Source organism: Peromyscus eremicus, chromosome 8a (genome assembly GCF_949786415.1).
Source record: "Peromyscus eremicus chromosome 8a, PerEre_H2_v1, whole genome shotgun sequence".
NCBI lineage: Eukaryota > Metazoa > Chordata > Mammalia > Rodentia > Cricetidae > Peromyscus > Peromyscus eremicus.
In genome coordinates this window covers 11,260,962-11,284,729 of record NC_081423.1, presented here as the reverse complement: position 1 = coordinate 11,284,729, position 23,768 = coordinate 11,260,962, and the positions used below count along the sequence as shown (strand labels likewise).

The window sequence follows — 23,768 nt, the reverse complement described above, 5'->3', positions numbered from 1 at the left end:
GCTGCTTCAAGGAGACTCTCTCTTCTTCTTTGTTTTAGGGGTCCCCACTGCTGTTTCCCACGCTCCAGTGGGTGGTCCTACCTGCATGCACATATGGACTACACTAATTTGACTTAGTGGGTTATCAAGCAAAAAAGATCTGAAATTAGGAGGGGTATGTGTTGGGGGGAGAGCAGAAATGGGAGGGGTATATGCGATCATATTCCATTTGGATACGTGTGTGAAAGTCTCAAAGGATTTTTTTAAGTATGAAAAAACACAACACAACACTGGGGCTGGAGAGATGGCTCAGAGATTGAGGGTACTTGCTGCTCTTGCAGAAGACCTGAGTTCAGTTCTCAGCACCCATATCAGGTGACCTACAGCCACCTATAACTACAGTTCCAGGGCGTCTGATACACTCCTGCAGCCTCCCTGGGCAACTGTACTCACATGCACGTATGCACACATGTGCGCCCACACACACATACATGAGTTAAAAATAAATCTTTTTTTAAAGATCAGGTAGGACAGAACTACAGAAGCACAGAGGTATCAGAAGACACAGTCTGAAATGACAGGCACAGAAGGCCGCAATGCTCGATGTGGAATAAAGGAGCAGCAAAATGGACTTCCTGGGCTTTGCTAAGGAATTAGTTGGGGCTTGCTCTGTGAATAAGTAGCAACCTCCAGAGGTAAGGTTTTAAAAAAAATCACTCTGGGCTGAGCATGGTACTGCACGCCGTTAATCCCAGCACTCTGAAGGCGGGGCAGGTGGAGCTCTGTGAGCTCAAGGCCAGCCTGATCTACATAGGAAGCTGTGGGCTAGCCCATGCTTAGTGTTATCGGAAGAGCTCAGGTGATGGCCTTGAACTAGATTCAGTGTCTGAAGAGATGTTGGGAGGATAAAGAGGCTCTGGGGAGTACTCATTGTGGGAAAGTTGTACTGAAGAGTTCCTAGAGGTGAGGCATCCTAGTGGGCGTTTGTTAACTGAGGACACAGCGAATCAGGAGGCGTGGTGCAAGTGGTGGAGGCACTTTGGAAACATCCTGATACGTACCCAACATCTGCATAATGGTGTCTACTAATGGCTTACAAATTCACAAAATTGAAAGGCCTCCAGATAAACCTTTGGACAGAATGCATTCATTTCTCTCTGTACTCTCCTCAAATTCTAGTAAAACCAGAGGGAGGAAGGGAGGCAGAGAGGGAAGAATGAGGAAGAGGGAGAGGAGGGGAGGGGAGAGGAAAGAAGAGGAAAGAGGAAATTTTCACAGTGGTAAATCCACAAGATGACCAGGAACCAGCGCAGAGCGCAGAGTGAATGGCAGCAGTTGTCCAGTGCTGTGGAAAACAGATGGAGCAGTAAAGCTGGAGGAGCCGAGACAGGTGGACGATGTCTGAGAAGAAGAGTAGCAGGTGCACTCAACAGCAGAGGGGTGCCGCAGGGGGGGATGCAGAAGACAGCAGGCCGGCCGGTTAAAGCAACAAATGCGGAGGAGGATCAAGCCGCTGTTCAGGTTAGTGTCTGTCTCAGTTCCAGACTCACATTTTGGCTTGCTGTGTGGTGATGCAGCCAGACCTTGTGAGAGCTGTGAAGCCTTGCTAGTGGGGTCTGGACAGAACTTCTGGAAGGGACCTCCTGGTTCTAGTGGGGCTTGTTCTCATTATCCTTAGAGAGTGCCCTTTGTCCTCAGTGTTTGACCCTCAGACCACCGTAAGTAGGTTTCCACGGGTACAGCTTTCCCAGCATTTGTCTCCTGACTGACTGATGTCTTCCTGGCTGCTGAGCTTCCTGTAAGCCAGAGGATTAGAGCGACATCGTTGTTGTTATTGGCAGTGCAGGGGATGGAACCTGGGACCTACTGCACTGAGCTGGATATATCTCCGGTCTGAGAGCCGCATCATAACAGTACCAAAGGAAGAAAATAACATTCTATACCCAGAAACAATACCCTTCAAAACCAAAATGAACACAGCTTCAATCTCCAAGTAACATTGTTTGAAGATTATATTTTTTCTCCAACCTAGGAGCCAATCAAGGATCCTGTATGTCACTGTTAGGTCCTTTTTGTTTGTTTAATTTAAAGCCATCTCCAGACTGTTGTAACATTTTTCGGCAGTCAGGCCAGCTTTGTAGAAAGTCCTTCCACTTGGAGTTTGTGTAGGCAGGCCTCTACAGGTAGATCTCGGTAAACAGAACAGCTCTATCAGTGCTCTGTCTTCAGGCATGCACATGCTCACTTGTCTCGTGGCTGCGAGGTTAGATTCAGTCACTGGATTTTCTTTTGTTTTTCCTGAGACAGGATCTCATGCAGCAGAAACTGGTCTGGAACTCACCATGTACCAAAGACCACCTTGAACTCCTGATCCTCCTGCCTCTGCCAAGTGCTGGGATTACCGGTGCACAACACTTCCTGGCTAAGTTTAATCACCATGTGACCTGCTAAAATGCCCTTTTCTTACGTAACCACAGCAACACCTCTCACTGTCAGCCTCCATGATAATTCATCTGAGCACTCATTTCTGTATTTTTGGTTTTGTCTTGAGAACCTCACTATGTAGTTTAAACTGGCCTCGAATCATGATCCTCTTTTCTCAGCCTCTCAAGTACTAGAATTACAAGTGTGTGCCACCATGTCTAGCTTCTGGACACTCATTTTTATTTTGTTTTGTTTTTTCCAAGACAGGGTCTTGTTATATAGGTCTGGATATCCTGGAACTTGCTCTGTAGACCAGGCTTGTCTTGAACTCACAGAGATCCATCTGCCTCTGCCTCTGCCTCCCGAGTGCTGGAATTAAAGACGTGTGCCACCATTCTCAACCCACTTTATGGTCTTTATAAGCACTTATCTTAGTGGCTTACTTGAGATCTGTGAAGTTCATTTAGGTTTTCCTGTTTGAATCAGACAATGGAGGGCATTTGCCACATGGAAGCACAGCTTGTCTGTCTCCCAGGGGAAGCCATGGCCACCGCAGAGGTTTTGGATGCCTAAATACAGGATAATGGCATCAGGGTATCAACACTTAATTTGCAATGGATAGCCAGTGTGCTGGACTCCAAATATGGCAGACCATTCTAGGTGTCTGAGAGATCTTACAGAAGAACACAAAATCTCAGAATTAACCTTTCATTTGTCTTCACAAATTTCTCATATTTTCTCCATATGTATCTAAGGGTCACACCCCAAAACTTTTTTCTCTCTTGAGAAGAGAAAAAAAATGGGCCCATTATCACCTTTGCCAAGCTAATGTGCTTAATGGGCTTGAAGACTGCAGCTGGATTTAAGACGGATGCTGTTAACCATGTGAGTGCACAGGGCAGAAACACAGTTGGTTTTGTTGTTGTTGTTGTTTTGGTTTTAAGTTGGGACTCTGAAGACCCCAGGGTATGAATAAGCCAGGATCAGCTTCCTACTTTGTGGAGCTTTGAGATTTTGTCTCTTGAGTGCCCCTTGGTGGCGGCTCCTTCCCTCCTCTATGCTGTCAAGGGTATCCATCTTCCCCCTGACTGACCCTGGGGAGGAAAGATGACTGTGACCTCTGCTGGAAGTGCCCTTCCTTCCTCTGTTCAGGAGACCAGCTTGAGAGCTGGTTCAGCAGCATTCAGATTCCAGGAAATTAGGCAGAAATAGAGGTCACGCTGATCAAAAGCTTCCAGTTGAGTCTCTGCATGGTTCACCAGGATCTTACTTTCCTTACATTTCCACAGTGCATGTGGGAGCATTTGTCTTGATAGCCTCTGAGATCATCCTGGCACCAGATTCCCCAATGGGATTCCCCTGGAGACTGGAACAGAAGAGTTAGGACGGAACTCAGCACCTGCAAGTTGTCCTTAGTACAGTGACTGTTGCTACAATAAATTCAGGACGCATTGAGCCTTTCCCTTCCAGAGCCCTCCTATGCACACCGCTCTGGCATGTTCCTTATTAGACCTGGTTTCCCTGTGGAGCTGCTAGAGTGGCTTCCTATCACCTGACTCCAGAACTGGGCTAGCGCAGAACCTGATCTGGGAGCAGTTCTGAGGCTTAGCAGAAGTAGCTGGAAAGGCGGATGCCACTGATGTACTCACTTAATATGATGCAGACCGTGGTTCTCAGACAGTGCAGCGGCAACATATATGGCCGCGTCCATCCCCAGTGAGTTCTCCTGGAGACTAGGCAGAGAAGAGATGGAAACACCTCGGTGAGCTTCAGGACAGAAAAGACACAAGGAGGTAACACTGCCTTGTTGAGATGTGGATGAGATAAGCAGTTCTGGGCTGATTGTCCGCAGGCACCATAGCAACTGCAGCCAGGTACTCTACCCAGGACCATTAACGCGGATTTTAAGTAAAGGACTTAAGGAGAATGAACAAAGCTAACTTCACTGGATATGGACAGTAATGGTCAGGACAGTGTGGTCGTTTAACACTCAGAAGGAAGCAACTAAAGGAAATTGTGTTTCATCCCAAAAGTGCTGGCAGAAGTTGGCTGCTCTGGGTTGCACATGGGTCACACGATCACTTACTTGAGTCTTCGGAGAGTGGAGTTTAACTTCAGAGCATTTGCCAAGGCCTTGGCACCAGCTACCCCGATGTCATTTCCTCGTAAGCTGTCAGGGCAAGCAAGAAGCCTAAGGTGCAGGGATAGGCTGAGTGGTGGCACTGATGTCCCTCCAGATGGGTGTGGGGTTGTCTGGACATTCCAATCACAGGAGTTGGGGGCGGCTTCTTCCTAAGCACTTACGGAAGCCTGTTCTTTTTTTCTACTCCAGAGAAGGAAAACCTAGGCTGCGATGGAGAGGTAAGTCTCCATCCAGAGGTCCACAGTACACTGTGGTTACAGGGAGCTGGGGAGTAGGGATGACATGGGCATGCTGAGAGCCTCATAGAGCTTGACCCCCACCCCAGGAGGTGCCTACTGGTTTCTGTGGTGTGGGGGGATCCTATTAAATAGAGCCTTTGGTCGTGTTTGTCTGGGGCAGGCCCAACCCAGAACATAGTGCCATAGTGACTTCAGGGAGACACGTGAAGTGGAAAAGAGGAAGATGGAGCATCTGACCGAAAACAGTCATGAAAATTATCTATGAGTGTCTATGTAAATAGATATTTGTCTTCATGTTTATTCCTTTTGAATCTGTAGCTTGATTTCTTTAAGCAAAAGTCTGTCAGCAGAAACTGGAATACTCACTCAAGAATCTCCAAGGTTCTGTTCACAGCCAGGGCCTCCCCAAGTGCCTGGGCTCCTTGGGTACCAATGGAGGCCACCTGTAGGCTTTGAGAGGGAATATAATCAAAGTGGGTAATCTGACCCGCTGTGCTCCTGGCCCCTCCCTGCCCTGGGCCAGGCTTCCCTCCATACTCTATACCCCTCAGCTAGGGCTGAAAGTTGAGAAAAAGCACTAAGGATTGTTTTCCTGTGATTCTTCCAAGAACACTGCATCTTCCGCCTATACTCTGACACCTAAGAGCAAGATCTAGACACAGGAAGGGGAGCAGAGGTGGTCTTCCAGAAGGGCTGGGGTGAATGATGTCTGTAACTTCAGTCCTTCCTAGATGTTTGATTGCCCAGTCACTAGTACTGGAAAAGCAAACAGCTTTCCTAGACTAATCAAGTCGGCTGTGGCATGGGAGGGTGGTGAAGGGGGCAGGGCGGTGTGCTGGCCTCCCACCCCCAGGGCACTTACTAGAGAGCGGTGAGGGCTGTGTTCACCTTCAGTGCCCCAGCCACTGCAGAGGCTCCTTCGTCCCCTATGGCATTCTCCTGTAAGCTGAACACAGTGTGACCTATTGGTTCACAAGAGGCACAAGCCAACACTCTGGCCAAGGCCTATGGGGTTTAGGCCCTTTACACATACCAGACCTACACCCAGTAACCTTAGATAATTGTCCCTTCTGGGAAGCCATTGTGCCCTTGGCCTCATATTAATGCACAGGGGAATCTGGGAGTCTATGAATCTGAACAAAGTGCCAAAGGCAGACAAGAAAAGGGACATGGCATTTACCATCAACAAGGCCTGAGACCAAAAGGTATGCTTTTCAAAACCAGTGGGAAGATTAGCCTCAAGTCCTCGTCTCTGCACGATTCTTGCTGGCTAGGATTTCTGTATATTTTCTCCCACTTCCAGTTGGAGGAAAAGAGCAAGTTCTGGGACAATAAGTGAGTTTAGGACAAATGGACATTGCCATGTGTAAGGAAGCATTTGCGTGCATTACTCTAGCAAACACCTGTGTGTATCCCATGTTGAGGGTGCCAAGCAGCAGGCACAGCTCTGCCCCATGCTAGCTAGTTTTTCTTCTGAGACCAGTGAACATCCATTGAGAAAATGCCTCCATAAGAATAGCCTATAGGCATCTCTGTGAGTTCGAGGCCAGCCTGGTCTATGAGTGAGTTCCAAGACAGCCAGGGCTATACAGAGAAACCCTGAATCGAAAAACCAAAATACAAGTAAAAAATAAGAATAGCCTATAGGCAAGCCTGTAAGCCATTTTATGTTTTGATGATTGAAGTAGGAGGGACCATTGAATTGTGGGTGGTGCGAACCCTGGGTAGGTAGTCCTGGGGTATATAAGAAAATAAACTGAGCAAGCCAGGAATCAGCATTCCTCAGTGGTCTCTGCTCCAGATCCTGCCTCTAAGTGCCTGCCCTGGCTTCCCTCAGTCATGGACTTACAAGCTGTAAGGTGAAATCAACTCTTTGCTCCCAGAGTTTGCTTTCGGTCGGTGTTTTATCACAACAGTAGATGAGTAAGTTATTAATGCTCTCTCAGAACTCAGGAAGGCACTATTAAATGAGCAAATTGATGTACCAGGTCTAAGTTGCAGAGAAATCCAGTGTCTACCCCACTGTGGTGCCCAGAAGAAATAAACTAAGCCAGAATCAGGGAATGGGAGACTGCTGAGGTCATGGAGTGATGAGGACTGATGCTTGGAAGTGTGAGGGAAGCAGACCTTTGGGGACCTTGGAATCCAGGCGTTGGGGTTACACATGACTCTGCCGGTGCAGTCACTTAAGGATCTCACCCATAATGAAGACAGATGGATGTTTTGGGAAGATCTCTGGCCTGCAGTTTGAGGGGATGGCCTAGATGTGGATGGAGGTCACCCAGTATGACAGGTGAGTGGTGCTGTGGCCTGGATGGTGACAGCAGACAGAAACAGTGTGGAATGGACAGTGGAAAAGAAGGTCAGCAGGACATGGAGATGAGCTGGAAGTGGAGGTGGAAGCACAGGGCCCTCTAGCTTGCACAATTGGTTGGTCTAAGGGTCAGATGGAGAACTAAGAAGCAGGCTTGTGGGCAAGAAAATGCAGCAACTTGCAATACCTGTGAGACAGCAGGGGCACAAGGTAACATGGGTGTGGATCCATGGGCTGGAGTCCAGACACAGCTGGGTTAGAGGCTCACTTTTCTGTGCTGCGTTAAGACACCTTGACCAAGGCAACTTTTAGAAGAAAGGGTTTATTTGGGGCTTACAGTTTCAGAGGGTTAGAGTCCATGACCATCATGGTGGGGAGCATGGCAGCAGGCAGCAGACAGACATGGAACTGGAACAGTAGCTGAGAGCTTACATCTGGATCCACAGGCATAATGCAGGGAGAGCACACTGGGAATGGCCTGGGCTTTTGAAACCTCAAAGCCCACCCCGTGACACACCTCCTCCAACATGGCCATACCTCCTAATCCTTCCCAAAGAATTTTACCAACAGGCCACCAGGTATTCAAATTTATGAATACTGGGGCGGTCCTCATTCAAACCACCCTAGGTAGTGATGGAGGAGTTACCAGGAGTTGGGTTATTAGAATCCTGGGAGAAAAGAGAGCTCCCAGCAGGGAAGAGGCCCGAGGGCAGAACCCTGAGGAGCACCAGTGTCTAGGAGTAAATCAACAGGAAAGAGTGAGAAATGGGAGCTAGTGAAGTGATGGACGGACAGATGGAGAAGAAACTGGAAGGTGATGCGAAGTCTAAGCTCCGGCTGGGGAGGTGGCTCAGTGGCTTAAGCGCTTATCTCAAAGCAGAAGGAGCTGAGGAAGCCGCCCACATAAAGCTGGCTGCAACAGCACACGTCTGTGACCGCAGCTCTCCTACAGGGAGACTGGGAGCAAACAGGAGAAACCCCGGAAGCTTACAGCCCGATTGCCTGGCATGCGCAGCAGGGGAAAGGCTGTCTCAGGAGGGAAGGTGGGGACCAAAACCTGAGTGTCTGCTGACCTCCATATGTACAGTCTGGGATGTGCACACCCACACTCACATGTGCACACCCACAAAGATTGAAAAAAGAACAAGGTGGGGACTTGTAAGAGCTCAGCAGGTAAAGGTGCTTGCCATCAACCCCATGATCCGAGTTTGATCCTTGAAACTCACAGAGTGGAAGGAAGGAGGAGAGAACCAGCTCTCAAAAGTTGTTCTCTGACCTCCACACATATGCCATGACAAGTGAACACACACACACACACACACACACACACACACACACACACACACACTTTTTTTGGAGGGGGATGGGGTTTCAAGACAGGGTTTCTCTGTGTAGTTTTGGTGCCTGTCCTGGATCTCGCTCTGTAGACCAGGCTGGCCTTGAATTCACAGAGATCCACCTGCCTCTGCCTCCTGAGTGCTGGGATTAAAGGCGTGGGCCACCACCGCCCGGCTCACACACACTTCTTAAAAAACAAAGTTAGAAAAACAGAAGAATAACATGAACAAAAAAGGTCAGCCTAGAAAAGAACTGTTCTGCTGGGGGTGTAGCTCTGTGGTAGAGCATGTGCTTAAGATTCTCGAGGCCCTAGTTTCAACCCCTGGCATGTATGTACACATACAAGATACAGATCATAAAAGGCCACATGAATTTATGATGTAAAATGTCCAGAATGATTGCTGTCTTGCAAGGATGGAAGTAAGAATGGGAAGCAGCAATACATACAGCGTCTCTGGGGGCTAGGGAAACGTTCTCAGATTGGTTGTGATGGTTGCACAGCTGGATTTTATGGTGTGTGGATTATATCAGTAAAGCTATCACACACACACACACACACACACACACACACACACACACACACACACACACACACGCACACTACAGGTGAGGACTAAAACAAGTCTGTGGTCTCATGGTAGAAGCTGTTATTGGTCATCAGACCAGCCCTGAGCCTGGAGACTGCCCCCCCCTCATCCCCATAGGCCACACCAGCCCTGTGCCTGGAGACTGCCCCTCATCCCCATGGGCCTCACCAGCCCTGTGCCTGGAGACTGCCCCTTGTCCCCATAGGCCACACCAGCCCTAAGCCTGGAGATTGCCCCTTGTCCCCATAGGCCACACTTACTCTAAGGTTCTCAGGGTCCTGTTCAGCTGAAGTGCTTGTCCCAGGGCCCTGGCTGCACCAGCCTGGATGAAGTTCCACTGCAGGCTGGAAAGACACAGACACATGACTATAGGGCCCAAGAACAGAACTAGAGAGACTCTACGGCGTTGAGGGTTTGGTGGCTGGATGAGTCTATGCAGGATATGGCATAGGGATTCCTGAAGTTCCCTTCAGGCTCAGTCCCCAGAGGGCCAGTGTTTTACCAGTGGTAGCCATGGGGACAAGCTCAAATATTCTCCATAAAGCATAGGTCAGCCCAAGTCACAGCCATGACACTTGCCTCATAATCTAGGTCTTATCTGAGGATAACCTCAGGAATCCAAACCCAGGTAGCCTGGGAAGGCCTCAGGCATGGCCCAAAGCCAGGTTCCACCTACCACAGTTGGTTTGTGGGTAACCCTGAAGCTGGGGAGAGTGGAGGTTGGGGGGGGACGACAGTAGACTTACTGAAGGTGTGTGAGGGAGTGATTTTCTCCCACTGCTACCGCAATGGCCTGGGCACCTTGGTCATGGAGGAGGTTGGCTGTCAGACTGGGAAAAAAAGAACAGAAGCAAGTAGGAGCCACTGTGAACCTCCCCCGATCCTGGTCACTAGGGGACATCAGTCATTCCCCATCCTCCCAAGGGACACACTGTCAGCACTGATGTGGCTCAAGCTTATGGAGAACTCTGGTGTACCAAGCATACTAGAGAATGTTAATATCCCATGTTAAACTCAGTGGTTACAGGTCATGCAACCAGGACACACAGCACTATGAACAGGATTTACTGCCTGTGGGCATGGCCCCATGCCAGCTCTTTAGAGTCCTCTCCCACGCGCTTACCCATCTCCAGGGGTAAGGCTGGAGAGTTCTGGTGTCAGGGTTGCCAGTAGATACCAGGTCTCCTAGCTGCCCCTTCCCAAGCCCTGGTCCAGCCTTGTGAATTGTGAAGATCCCAAGGGTCTAACCCATCATAATGGTGCCCACCAACCCTGGTGTCTGAGCAGGTGAGGAAGCACACTCTCCCTTTGACCTCCATCCCTCCAGACCCAATTATTACGTACTCCAGGTGCTTCAGAGTGTTGTTCATGCGGAGGGCTTGAGCGAGGGCCTGGGCCCCCTCTGGGCTGATGGAGTTTTCTCGTAGGCTGAGGAGAGATGAGACTGTGAACATCCAATCAGACAAGACAGAGCAAGTCCAGGTGTTTAGGCTTTCCAAACACCAAGAAACCACAGACAGGCCCTGGGCCTCCTGGGCCACTGGGCTGAAATGTGAAAGAACCTGTTCTAGCCAGTCAGGGCTCAAATCAGTGTCCCACTCAGGACTAGCGGCAGGTAGGAACGCACAGGAGGAAAAGGACAAGATCTGGGCTATGATGAGGTAGTGGCACCTGAAGGGCTTGTACATAGAAGGGAGCATCCCACTGGGGGCCACAACTGACCTAGTAGGAAAAGGGACAGGGTGCTGTGTTCTAGAGCCAAGCCCATACCAACTACAGATTGTTCTACAGCAGTTTCTCAGTCTCAGCCTTCCTTTCCAAGTCCCAGAGGCCCTGTATTCCCACTGGTCAAAGGGGCAACGTCCTGGTTGCGGGGGTTGGGGACCAGGACTTACCTGAGACTAGACAGGGTCCGGTTAACACAGAGGCCTCGCATGAGCACAGCCACCCCCGTGTTACTGACGGCATTGCTCTGTAGGCTGCAGGGCAAGACAAGGCGCTGTTGATGTGGCTGTCCCGGGACCTGGAGGGAGCTGTCTGGTCTAGCCTGGAGCCACACCCGATGGGTTCAACAGGGAGTTGGGGACCTGTGAACTGCTCTCCTCATCCCTCTCTCCTCCCATCACTCCACTTTCTAGCCTGCCAGGTAAAGGCAATGTGGTTTAGCATAATTCCTGAGGCTTAAACTGCCCTGACATGGGGGGTACATATATCCTCAAGGAAGTGCACGTTACTCTGCTCCAGGGAAAGTGATGCCGCAAAGCCATCCTAATGCAGCAGCGGTGTCCAGCCCGCCCCTGCCCTACCTACCAAGGCTTTTCTTCAGCCATGGGGGCCTGCTTATGACAAGGCACATAGACCTTGTCATTCTAAAAACTGCGGAAAAGCAGAGCTGGTAGGTGGAGTAAGGCAAAGGTGGACAGAGGGGCAGACACAGTGTCAGGGCCAGGGCTGGTAAGGCTCTCTCGTGGGAATGGGTTCTGGGAGGGTAATTATCATCCATGGAGGGTTCTCAGGCAGACTCACTCCAGGTTCTCCAGGCCCTGGTTCACCTTCAGGGCCTCAGCCAGGGCCATGGCACCTCCATCCCCAATGGTATTACTGGAAAACCTGCAAGAGACAGATGGCTGGGCCTAGGGGTCAGAGCTCAGGGGAGGCTCCCTCTGTCTCGGGGTGGTCAGTGCAGTTCATTTAGCCTCAGTGTGTTCATCTGTAGTCTCCAAAGGTGACCACATCTTCCTTAACTCTTTAGAAAGAACCAAGAGTCAACCCTCCAAGGTGTTTGTGGGACTTTATATGAAGATGGCCAAGAGATAATGTCTCCTTCTGAGAACAGGAAAACAATAATGTAAACAAGCCCGTGATGTTTGGGGCTCACCCAGTTCTGGGAGTCTGGTTTTCAATTCTCCTTGTCCAGTGTTTTGTACTTCCAAACCAGCTAACCTGCATTCATCCACCTATCAGTTTATCTAAACCTCCTGTGTGCCCCTCTTTCCATCCACCTACCCACCCATCCATCTACTCCTCCATCCACCCATCTGTCCATCCATTCAACCATCCACTCATCCTCCTACTCATCCAGCCATCCTCACATCCATCTTCTCATCCCTTCATCCATGTGTTCACAAATATGTAGGGAGCACCAGCCTTGTGCTCGACACGGAGGATACCAGTTTGGCCCTTTGCCCTTTCTCACATGAGTTCCTTCAGACTCCTGTTCTGCTTCAGGGCATCTGCCATCTGCTGGGCTCCCACCGGCCCAATTAGGTTCTTCTGTAGCCTGTGAGAGATGAGAAGGGTCCATCAGCAAAGCCAGCCACAGGCATTCCCAGGCCAAAGCCAGGCTGGGTTTGGGGTGAGAGGTCAGGGACACATAGGGTACCATTTCCAGGCCCATGGCAGTACAAAGGGGTCTCACAAAGGATCTGGTTGGGAGAGTTAAGGAGAAAGTGCAGCTGGGAGCAGAGGCTGGACAGCTTAGGCTGGCCTTGAACTTACTATGTAGACCAGGCTGGCCCTGAACTCACAGAGATCCTCCTACCTCTGCCTCCCAAGTGCTGGGATTAAAGGTGTGTGCCATCACACCAGGCTTCCTGGGGTCTTTCTTTGAGGCCTTCTTTTCCAAGATAAACATCAAACAAGGTAGTGCCCCTGTCTCCCTGCCACTGTGGGAATTAGCCTGGGCACCTGGCTCCAAGTTGGGAAGTACCAGATCGTCATAAAGGTAGGAGCAGTTTTGTCTGGGGCAAAAGCAGTTAAGGAGCACATGAGACCTCTCTACCTTGGAACTTAGGATAAGCTGCTGAAAAGTGGTGCTGCCAGCCCCTCAGACTTGAAGACAAGTTGTCATTGGCCTTGGGGACATGCATGGAATGGTTCCTCTGCGGGGCTGTAGGGAAGGGTAGGACCTCTGTCTTTACAACCTCATTGGCAGGTTGCCCATGATGCTGCCTTACAGTCAGATTAGTGCTTATTTAATGGAAGAATGCTGTGTTCTTCTCCTGTATCTGGGGACATGATTTCCTGGGTTGGCAGGGGCTTTATTTTCAGTAATTCTAGGAAGAATTTTCTCTTGAAAAACAGATAACATCATGTTTTCCAGAGACCGTACAGGTGGGTCAGAAAGCCTTAGGACTTAGAGAGCCTCCTGCTCTCTCTCTGAGGGACAAGACAGAGACTCAGGAGGAGAGAGAAGGGATCAGAGTTTGCCACTCACTGTAGTATGGAGATGGTCTGGTTGGAGACCAGGGCCTCTGCCATGCACATGACACCACCATCCTTGATCACATTGCTCTGGAGGCTACAAAGGTAAGAAAGGCTGTGTCACCGGTGGCCTGGACTCACACTGCAATGGGGACACCTGCCTCAGAGGCCCAAGACAGGAAGCAACTGACTTCCGAGAAAGATTTACCAATGATTATGCACCCTCCTCATGGCCCTCCTCTGTTAGCCCTCCTGTATTGAGTCTCTAAGTAGCTGCCTGCCAACTAGGACCAAAGTGTCCATGCTATCTACATCAATTAAAATGAGGTCATCGTTAGTCCCCATCACAATCAAGAGCCACAGTACAAGTAAAAGTGGAGATGTGGAGAAACCGGAAGCCTTACACTACTGATGGCAATGTAAATGGCCCTGCCTCTGTGGAAGACACTCTGGCAGTTCTCAACTTAGATGTGGCATGGGACCTAGCAATTCCATTTCTAGGTATATTCCCCAAAGAATTAAAGATGGGTACTTGAATACTTCTACACAGATATTGCTAGCTCCATTATTCATGATAGCTAAAAGACAGAAGCCCTCTGAATGCATGAACGTATAAGCAGACTGCACTCCACCCATCCAGAGGAAAACTATTCAGCCAGTCAATGCAAGAAAACAGTAAGCTACACTGTGGCTGAACCTTGAAAACATGCTAGCTGAGGAAGACAGACACAAAGTTCTTACTGTATAATTCCATTTATACAAAATGTCACCCAGAAAGGAAAAAGCAAATACTAACAGTCAAAAATATTTTGAAACTAGACAGAGGTGGTGGTTGTACATTTCAAATGTACAAAATGCCAATTGACTGCCAGGATGTGGTGGTGCACGCCTTTAATTCCAGCACTCGGGAGGCAGAGGCAGGCAGATCTCTGAGTTCAAGGCCAGCCTGGTCTACACAGCGAGTTCCAGAACAGACAGGGATACACAGAGAAAGAGTTTCTCAAAAAAACAAAAATAAAACAAATGCCAATGAACTATATACTTCAAAATGATAAATTTTATATTATTAAATTTCACCTGGTTCTGGTTATGGTAACTCACACCTTTAATCCCAGCACTTGGGAGGCAGAGGAAGGTGGATCTCTGTGAGTTCAAGGTCAGCCTGGCCTACGTAGTGAGCTCCAGGCCAGCTAAGGCTACAAAACAGTAACAACAAAAATTTCTTCTGAATAATAAAAGTGGAAAATCAAAACAGACTAGAACAGTAGTACACCCTCAACTAGATGAACACAGCCCAGGCTCCTCAGAGACACAGCAAGCCATACCCAAGCGCTGTCATCTTCTGGCAGGCAGGCTTTCCATTGTCCTCAGAAACCCTGGGGTCTTACAGAGGCACACAGGGTTGGGGCCACCTGGAATCTGAAGCTTGCTGGCACCCCAAAACCTCCACAGTATCTCCTGTAGCCAGGGCTTTGTTTTCCGGGCCCTCGCCTGAGGCCAGGAGTGAAGCCACATACCTTAGAGAGGTTAGAGTTCGGTTTATCTTCAGAGCATCTGCCAGGGCCTTAGCCCCCTGTGGTCCAATGGAGTTACTCCGGAGGCTGGTAGAAGCAAGGGAAAAAGACGACTGGGGTGGGAAGAGGGATCAAAACCGGCACAGACATGAGTCTACAGTCCTTAAAGGGAATGAACTGGGATTGAGGATTTCATGTTTGATGGAACCATGGCAGAGATCGTGTGTGTGTGTGTGTGTGTGTGTGTGTGTGTGTGTGTGTGTGTGAATAAATGAGTTCCCCAAAGCAGCCCCACATGATGAGGGGCAGGGAACAGGATGTGCTTGCTGGTCTAGTGGCCTAAGTGTGCAGACGACAACAATGATTCTAGGTCAGGGTCAAAAATCAAGTGTTTTGTGAAATAAAGTTTAAGAGGCAAAAGCGAGTTTGCTTGCTCAGCTGTCCTTCCAGCCAGCCAGAAGGACTTGTGGTTGGCAGGAGCTCCGAGCATCACACTGCCTTGGATGGACTGACTCTGGGGAGTTTGTGAGGACAGAGAAAACTCAAGACATTTCATGGACAGGGAGATGGTTTAAAATTCTCTTCATTCCAGGGGCCTGTGGTATCCAACTCACTCTAGTGTGATGAGACTTCTGTTGACCAGGAGGGATCTGGCCAGAGCTTTGGCTCCTTTGTTACCAATCTGGTTCTCAGTCAGGCTGCCAAGAAAAGGGAAAGTGGTTATTTCAAGTCTGTGCCTCTCATCACCTCTATTAGACTCACGATTAGTCCTGTTTTCCCAGCATCACCCATGAGGATGTAAGTGGGGACCAAGTGACTAGGGAGCAGAAAGCCAGGAATGGGGAGGTAGAGTCAGAGTAGGCCTGATGACTTTCGCCCTGACAGAAGGCCAGGAATGGGAAGACCCCTGGGCCTGGGAAGGTAAAGTCAGAGTGGGCCTGATGACCTTCGCCCTGACAAAGGGCCCCAAGGAAATTTGCCCAGCATGCCACATAATGGCTACTTTACAATGTGCAGCCAAGAGTTTGGAGGTAGAAGTCTTTCAAATGGGCCAGCAAGGTGGGCTCAGAGAGTAAAGGTGCTTGCCACCAAGCCTCACAACCCAAGTGATGGAAGGGGAGAACTGACTCTTACAAACTGTCCTCTGACCTCCACGTACATGCTGCGGTGTGTGCATGTACATACATGCACATGCACACATACATAAAGTAGCACAAATACAATAAATACAGCAAATTTTTATATTGGATTTTCTGATAATAAAAAATTCTTCCAGGGCTGGAGAGATGGCTCAGAGGTTAAGAGGACTGGCTACTCTTCCAAAGGTCCTGAGTTCAATTCCCAGCAACCACATGGTGGCTCACAACCATCTATCATGAGATCTGGTGCCCTCTTCTGGCCTGCAGGGATACGTGCAGACAGAACACTGTATACATAATAAATAAATAAATAAATCTTTTTAAAAAAAAAATTCTTCCACGTAGACCCATCTAGTGGCATAATGTCCATGTGACTTCCAAGAAGACACAAACTACCAACACTGGTGCTGCTTTCTGGGGTGCAAATGCCCCACACCATGGCTAATTTCAAGTACCCTCAGCTTGTGAAATTCCTGAAGACCCACAGCGCTCATAAACTAGTGCAAACTAGTTTAAGCGGATCATTGATCCTAACCTTTCTCTAGTACAAAACATTAAATAGTAGAATTACCACAAAATTAACTAAGTTTTAGAACGTTTCATCTTTATGTGCCTGAGAAGGTGGTTCCTGCAGCATGCTGGTGGGTCAGAGTTGCTTCCTCTGTCCACTGTCAGAAGTGGGGTGCTTGAGATTTTTTGTTTTGTAAGCAGCATCCCCAGGATAAGGTTGTCCATTAGAATCCCTGCAATGTTAGAATCAAATGCATTCCAAGTGTACTTTGGGATCCTGGTACCAGGGGCCAACAGGAAGACGAAGGAAGGAAGCCAAATGGAGCTGGCTTTTTCTTTTTTCTTTCTTTCTTTCTTTTTCTTTTCTTTTTTTTTTTTTTTTTTTTTTTTTTTTGGTTTTTTGAGACAGAATTTCTCTGTGTAGCTTTGGAGCCTTTCCTGGAACTCACTAGGTAGCCCAGGCTGGCCTCGAACTCACAGAGATCCACCTGGCTCTGCCTCCAGAGTACTGGGATTAAAGACGTGCACCACCACTGCCCACCTCGACACACCACTTTTCAAATGAGTTCTGTTGCCTACAAATAAATTTGAGCCAGGTGGTAGTGATGCACACCTTTAATCCCAGCACTCGGGAGGCAGAGCCAAGCGGATCTCTGTGAGTTTGAGGCCAGCCTGGGCTACAAAGTGAGTTCCAGGAAAGGCTCCAAAGCTACACAGAGAAACCCTGTCTCGAAAAACATAAATAAATAAATAAATAAATAAATAAATAAATAAATAAATGGATGAATTTGAGCCAGATGTAGTGGTACACACCTTTAATCCCAACACTTGGAAAACAGGGGCAGGCAGATCTCTGTGGGTCAGAGGCCAGCTTGTGTTACACATTAGTTCTAGGCCAGCTGGGACTGCATAGTGATACCCTGCCTCAAAAATAAAGTGAGTTCCAGGAAAGGCGCAAAGCTACACAGAGAAACCCTGTCTCGAAAAACCAAAAAATAAATAAATAAATAAATAAATAAATAAATAAATAAATAAGTAAGTAAATACACAAATAAATAAATTTGAATAGTAGCCAGATGTAGTGGTACACACCTGTAACTATAGAACTTGGAATATTGGGGATCTTGAGTTCAAGGCCAGTCATATATATATATATATATATATATATATATATATATATATATATGGTCATATAAATAGCTTACAAACAGCCTTACATGGTTTTTGTCAGAATGACTTGGACATTGCAAACAAGTGTCACCGAGGACCAGAGAGGAAGCGCTTGTGACCATAAAAGGGATGTTTGACTTTCTTCAGAATCATTTTTGAGCCCCATTTTAAGCAAAACTAAATTGATCATTTTGTCACATGCTAAAAAGACTAGAGCTGCCTGTGAAAGAGAGAATCCTGACAATGAGGGGCTGGCAAGGTAATTCTTCTCTCAAAGGAAACCCCTTTCACTAACAAGGCAAAGCCATCCCTATACCTCATTCCTAATCCTTTTCTCCAAAATGACACCACAGCTCTGGAATTCCTTCCTGACATCACCACACTACAAACCCAAGGGTTGCTACATCAAGCATAGAACTTTCGTAAGCACTGAAGTCTGCATACAGACTTTTCTCTAATTATAACATAAACGATGTGATTTGAGTTTATTGGAGATAGGATCTCACTATGTGTAGCCCAGGCAATCCTCCTGTCTCAGCCTCTAGAGTGCTGGGATTATAGGCATGTACATTACACCCAGATAAAGACAAATTTTAAACTTAAGTCTTTGAGAATGGAACTGAGGATGTGGCTCCAGCAGGCAGAAAGCTTTCCTAGCATACATGACACCCTGGACTCCATCCCCAACACGGCACAAACTGGGTATAACGGCACACTGCTCTATCCCAGCCCTCAGGAGGATCAAAGTTCAGGATCACCTTACCTATATAGTGAGTTTGGGGCAAATCTGGACTACACAAGACCCTGTGTCCAAAAAAGAAACAAAATGAGTCTGGAGATTTTGCTCAGCTGTCAAGAGCACTTGTTCTTGCAGAGGACCCGGGTTCAATTCCCAGCACCCACATGGCAGCTCACAACCATCCATAACTCCCATTTCAGGGGATCTGACACTGTCTTCTGACATCTGTAGACACAAAAAGCAAGCCATGGCACATATATACATGCAGGCAAAACATTCATACACATAAATCTAAAAACATTTTTAAAATTTCACCTTAAGTTTTAATTTAAATTAAAAGTTAAAATTTTAAATTAAACTTTCCAATTTTTTATTGAGATGTAATCCTGTGCTCAGAATATTATTAGAGTGGATATTGGGAAGAGCATCGAGACGGTAATGCCTGAAACAGGGCAGCACATGAGCCCTGGAGACACACCGTCCCCAAGTCCAGGACAGTCTGAGCCTTATCCAGTCCTTTCCCTTTGCCTACAGACCAGGTGCCTGAGCCTTTGGCACTTTCTGAAAGGAGTAGAAAAGATCAGACTGCATCCTGAGCCACACCCTGAAAAGATACATGTTCTTGGGGTGCTCTGGTTAGCTGAGTAGAGAGGAAAGAGATCCCCTAGCCCATGCAGCAGGTGATACACGGGGGTCTGGGTTACCTGATGTTCTGAATGCGACAGTCCTTCCCACTCAGCACACTGCCCAGCAATTCCATCACAGGGTCCTGGAACTGGTTGTTGTCCAGCCTGGCCAGGGGAAGCCATGACAATGAGTAGTCCTGCAGCCCATGAGCAGGGTGAGGCCTCCACCGCCTCTCATTCCCACTGTGATCCGCTGTTTCAGCTCGAAACTTCAGACTCGGCGCACTCACAGCACTCAGACTTCCCTGTGGGAGTAACTGAGGTGGTTCCTGTGAGCTGTGCTCTTCCTCCTAGGTGGCATCTTACAGTGATGTCACAACAGTTCGGACACCATGTGCCTGTGTGCAACACTTTTGGCTAGCTTTACTTCTGAGGAGGCCAAAACCACTCTCGGGTCCTGATTGGCCCACGTCCTACATTTTTTCCTCTTTGCTTGCTAATTCAGAGTATGGCTGAGGGTGTAGCTTCTGTCAACACTGACTGGTGTGTGTGTGTGTGTGTGTGTGTGTGTGTGTGTGTGTGTGTGTGTGTATACATATATGTGTGTGTGTGTGTATATATATATATATATATATATATATATATATATATATATATATATATATATATAATCTTGCTATGTAGCCCAGGTTGTCCTGGACTCAGCAATCTTCCTATCTTAGCCTCTTATTGCTGGGATTACAGGGATGAGTCACACTGCTTGGTTCTCAGGGGGTCTCATGAGTTGGATTTGTATAGCCATGTTGAAATTCTAACCTTGCTGTCTCCAGAATGCAGCCTCATATGGATGTGAGCTCATTGCAGACGGAATAGCCAGGAGGCTCACACTGACATAGGGTGGGCCTAGGCTCCAACATGATAATGTGCTTATAGGGAAAGTGAGTGTCTGTCACAGAGACGCAGGAGCAGTGGTCAGATGACAGTGGAGACAACGGGACATCAGAGATTGCTGGCCCTCGGGCGCTCCCGAGGCAGGAAGGGCCCTCCTGCCAAGGTTTCAGGGGGAGTACTGCCCATGCCCTTGACCTCAGACCTCTGGCTCCGGAACTAAATCCGTTGCCGTGAGGGTTCTGCACCCAGCTGTGGCACTTTGCTAGAGCAATCTCAGCCGACTACCGGGAAGGGGCATGATGAAACAAGGAACCATTTTGAGTCTTCCTCCTTTGCCCTCCCTCCCTGCATGGACCCCATCCTCACCTGAGGCTCCGGCAGTAGAGCAGCTGAGGCAGCAGGCTCTGGAGGACACTCTGGCTGAGACACAGGGACAAGTTGGCCTCCCGGGAGCAGATATCAGACTGTTGCAGGAGGTAGGCCAGAGCAGTGCGATGTGAGGGTCCGCTCAGCCCAGCCAAGGTCCCACTCTGCATGGCCTCCTCCACACTGCAGGCCAGTTCCGTGTGCTGAAGCTCGTGCAGGCAGTACAGGACATTGACGGCTCGTGCACAGACTGCTGTGTCAGGATGCAGCAAGCCTTGCAGGACCTCAGCCGCCTGGGCCCGGTAGCTCTGGTGCTCACCTTGGGCCAGCAGGGAGCCAGCCAGCAGAGTATTAACCCTTGGAGACAGGAGGCCAGAGAGGAAACGCAGGAACACATCCAGCCTCCCATCCTTCGCTTGCGTGGCCCGCTGGGCTGCACACCTGAAATGCGCGAGGAAACCCAGCCTGGGCCAAGACATGCCACTCTCGGTGAAGAGGTCAAAGATGGCTCTCTTGGATGCACTGTAGTAATATGTGGCTGCCACAAACTCTTGCAGAGACAGGTGAGTGAAGCAATAAGCTGCCGAGGAGGCCAGAGTCTCTTCCCGTTGCAGGAGACAGCTGCACAGCGTGCTCTGTAACAAAGCGAGGTCCACACCAAATGCCTTCATGTCTTGCTCATAAAACACGTATTTCTTCTTGACCAGACCATGGAAGGCCAGGCGGCCCAATGTCCCCACCATTTTGCGAGCTCCCTGGGCCACCTGCTCAATCCTAGGACATACCTTTCCCTTGTCCTGCCCCTCCCCACCAAGGGCCATCCTAAAGTACCAAGAGTAGAGCTCACACAGGGTCTGAGGCAGCGGCAGCTCTGGGTCCGGGACAGCCAGCTTGCTGTGGTACAAGTGACCCAGGGCCAGCCCCATGAGCCTACAAAAAGCTGGCACAGTGCACATCAGATACAGAGCTCTGTTGGCCTTCACTTGACTCAACACCTGGCCTAAGAGGGTCTGGTCCTCAGGAAATATCTGCTCCAGACACACTTTGATCTCTTCCTCAGTAAGGCCCCGAATCTCAGTCATCCGGTCCACGAGGCCCCCAGGGACCTGACCAGCAGCACTGGGACGGGAGGTGATCCAGACAGAAATTTCTGGAAAGAGGTTGCCTCGGATGATGTTAGTGATCAGGTGGTCTACCTGGATCTCCTTCCTTGGGTCTGTGCAGGCCACGGTATTGTTGAATTCCAGGGGTGTCTTACACTCATCCAAGCCATCCAGGACCAGGAGGACTCTGTCTGGGGCTGTTACCACCAGATTACTGTCTCCAATGTTTGGGAAGATGGAGTGGATGAGTTTGTCTGCAGACAGCTTCTCATAGGTATTAAGATCCCGAAAGGTCAAGGGCAGAACCAGTGAGAAATTCTTGCCCACTTGTCCTCTGGCCCAGCGACGAATGAAATGCCTCACGAGAGTAGTCTTGCCGATGCCGGCCACTCCAATGGTGACAGAGACTCGAGGCGGGATGGACACCCGGGACAGAGGCAGGAAGAGCCTATCCAGGGTGATGGCCCTGGCAGAGTGCCAGACTCCCCGTGTGGCCTCCACCTGTGTGAAGTCGTGCTCCCTGAGCTGCAGGTCTGTCAGGCCCTCTACCAGCAGGAGGCTGGCCAGGCGGTGTGAGGGGCCGCCCAGTTCTGGGTCATTTCCCACCCTGCTCAGCAGGGCCTCACAGTACCTCTGTATCCTTGAGTCTGCAGGACACAGGACAAAACAGGTAAGGTCCCAGGGCAAGGTGGGAGGGTTCAGGTACCCCCTCCTCCCACCCCATGGAAGACTTACCATTGCTTTGGGATCCCAGGGGCGAGTCTGGCATTTTGTTAGGGGCCTGTAGTAACCAACAGCCCTTCCCAGCCAGCAGATCCACAAAGGCCTTCACCTGCTCAGCTGGGGAGCCAGTGCTGTAGGCCAGGCATGTCTCTCGGTCAGTCCTCAGCTCTCGCTTCCTCATGGAGTCTGAGACTGCAGCCAGGAGCTGTGAAGACTGACCCCAGACTGCTGCCTGGTGGACGCCTGTTGTTTCCTAGCCAGTAAAACTAATCACAGAGATGTAGGGGCCAAGGGAGCAAGACTGGGAGGTCTGGACTTGGACTCTGGCTCTGCCACTTACTAACCGGGTGACACCGGGCAGGCTGTGCCATCTCTCTACACCGTGGTTTCCTCATTCGTGCCCTGGCAACGGTGATGCTGTTATAAGCAAGGAAACCAAGAGGAGGGAGGCGGGAAGCAGCCAGTCTGCGGGGGCAGCAGTGCAGGATTCCATCTAGTTACCCTGGGAAAGACGAAAGAACGGAGATGGCAAGACAGTGGTGAGGTTGGCAGGTGCCAGGGCTGAGGACACGGAGGCGGGGACACCGCTCCGTGTGACACTGTAATGGCATCTGGGTGTGACTGTGTGTGTGTGCAAGTGGGGACCTTGTGTGAACTGTACTTCTGGTGATCATGTGCCAGTTAAGAACCGGAGGTTCCTCACTGTAACAAATGTAGCCATTTGTTAACAAACACTGTTAGAGGATGTGGATGGCGGAGTCTGTTAGGGCAGGCAGAAGTACGCGTGAACTCCATACTGAATCATCCTTCTTCCACAAGCCTGAAACTGCTCTCTCTCTCTCTCTCTCTCTCTCTCTCTCTCTCTCTCTCTCTCTCTCTCTCTCTCTCTCTCTCTTTAATTATAAATGCTCAGTCAGTAGTTCAGTCTTACTACTAACTAGCTCTTACATTTAAATTAACCCATAATTCTTGTCTATGTTCAGCCACGTGGCTTGGTAGCTTTTCTCAGTACAGCATTCTCATCTTGCTTCCTCTGCATCTGGCTGGCGACTCCTGACTCTGCCCTTCCTCTTCCCAGCATGCTTAGTTTGGTCTCCATGCCTACACTTCCTACTGGCTACTGGCCAATCAGCGTTTTATTAAACCAATTCGAGTGACAAATCCCAAAACTACTCTTAAAAGTAGGATTTTACTTTTTAAAAAAGGAAAGGGAAAAAGGAGAGGGGAGGGAAGAAGGAGAGGGACGGGAAGGCCCACGACTCCCGGAGCAATAACACAGTGACCTCAGCTTTCCCAGCCTTCCTGGAGCTCAGGGGCCCTGGGCCTGTAGGAAGCACCATCTGCTGCTGAGGACAGAGGTACAGAGATGGCCAGAGGTAAAGCCACTCCACATCCCACCTGCTCACACCCTTTTGCCAACGCCACTGCTTCTCTGAAGCTCTCCTACAGCCCGTCCATGTATGTCCTCCTCACAGGCACAGGGGCCACAGCAGTCCCTTATGGATTTGTAGGTGGAGACCAGTCATCCATTGTGGATAGTTCTAGAAGAGAAAAAACAATGGAGGAGGGGTCAGCAGAGGTCATGGTCCACTGCTGCTGGCAGCAGCCCTTAATGTTTAAGATCGTCCAGGAGTCATCACTGCTAAGAATCTGGCAAGTCCTGGCTGCCCTGGGCTTGGCAGCCCTGGTTCTCTGGTTCGGTGGTTGGTTAACTGAAGAGGAGGTTGCTGTCAATGGACTCCTGGTTTTGAAATTGTACC

At 49.3% G+C, this 23,768-nt stretch overlaps 1 protein-coding gene across 1 annotated transcript; it reads right to left on the bottom strand.

Annotated features, from left to right (window-relative positions):
- Positions 1-1,174: 1,174 nt before the first annotated feature.
- Nlrc3 (NLR family CARD domain containing 3) lies at positions 1,175-22,256 on the bottom strand. The gene is made up of 17 exons (XM_059270105.1): positions 22,021-22,256; positions 20,183-21,932; positions 19,004-19,090; positions 15,356-15,439; positions 14,745-14,828; positions 13,241-13,324; positions 12,221-12,304; positions 11,551-11,634; positions 10,920-11,003; positions 10,369-10,452; positions 9,771-9,854; positions 9,285-9,368; positions 5,648-5,731; positions 5,152-5,235; positions 4,490-4,573; positions 4,053-4,136; positions 1,175-3,769 (listed from the first exon to the last, which is right to left on the bottom strand). Exons 1-17 carry the CDS (start codon positions 22,187-22,189, stop codon positions 3,679-3,681), a joined length of 3,189 nt encoding a protein of 1,062 aa, XP_059126088.1. The 5' UTR covers positions 22,190-22,256; the 3' UTR covers positions 1,175-3,678.
- Positions 22,257-23,768: the final 1,512 nt, after the last annotated feature.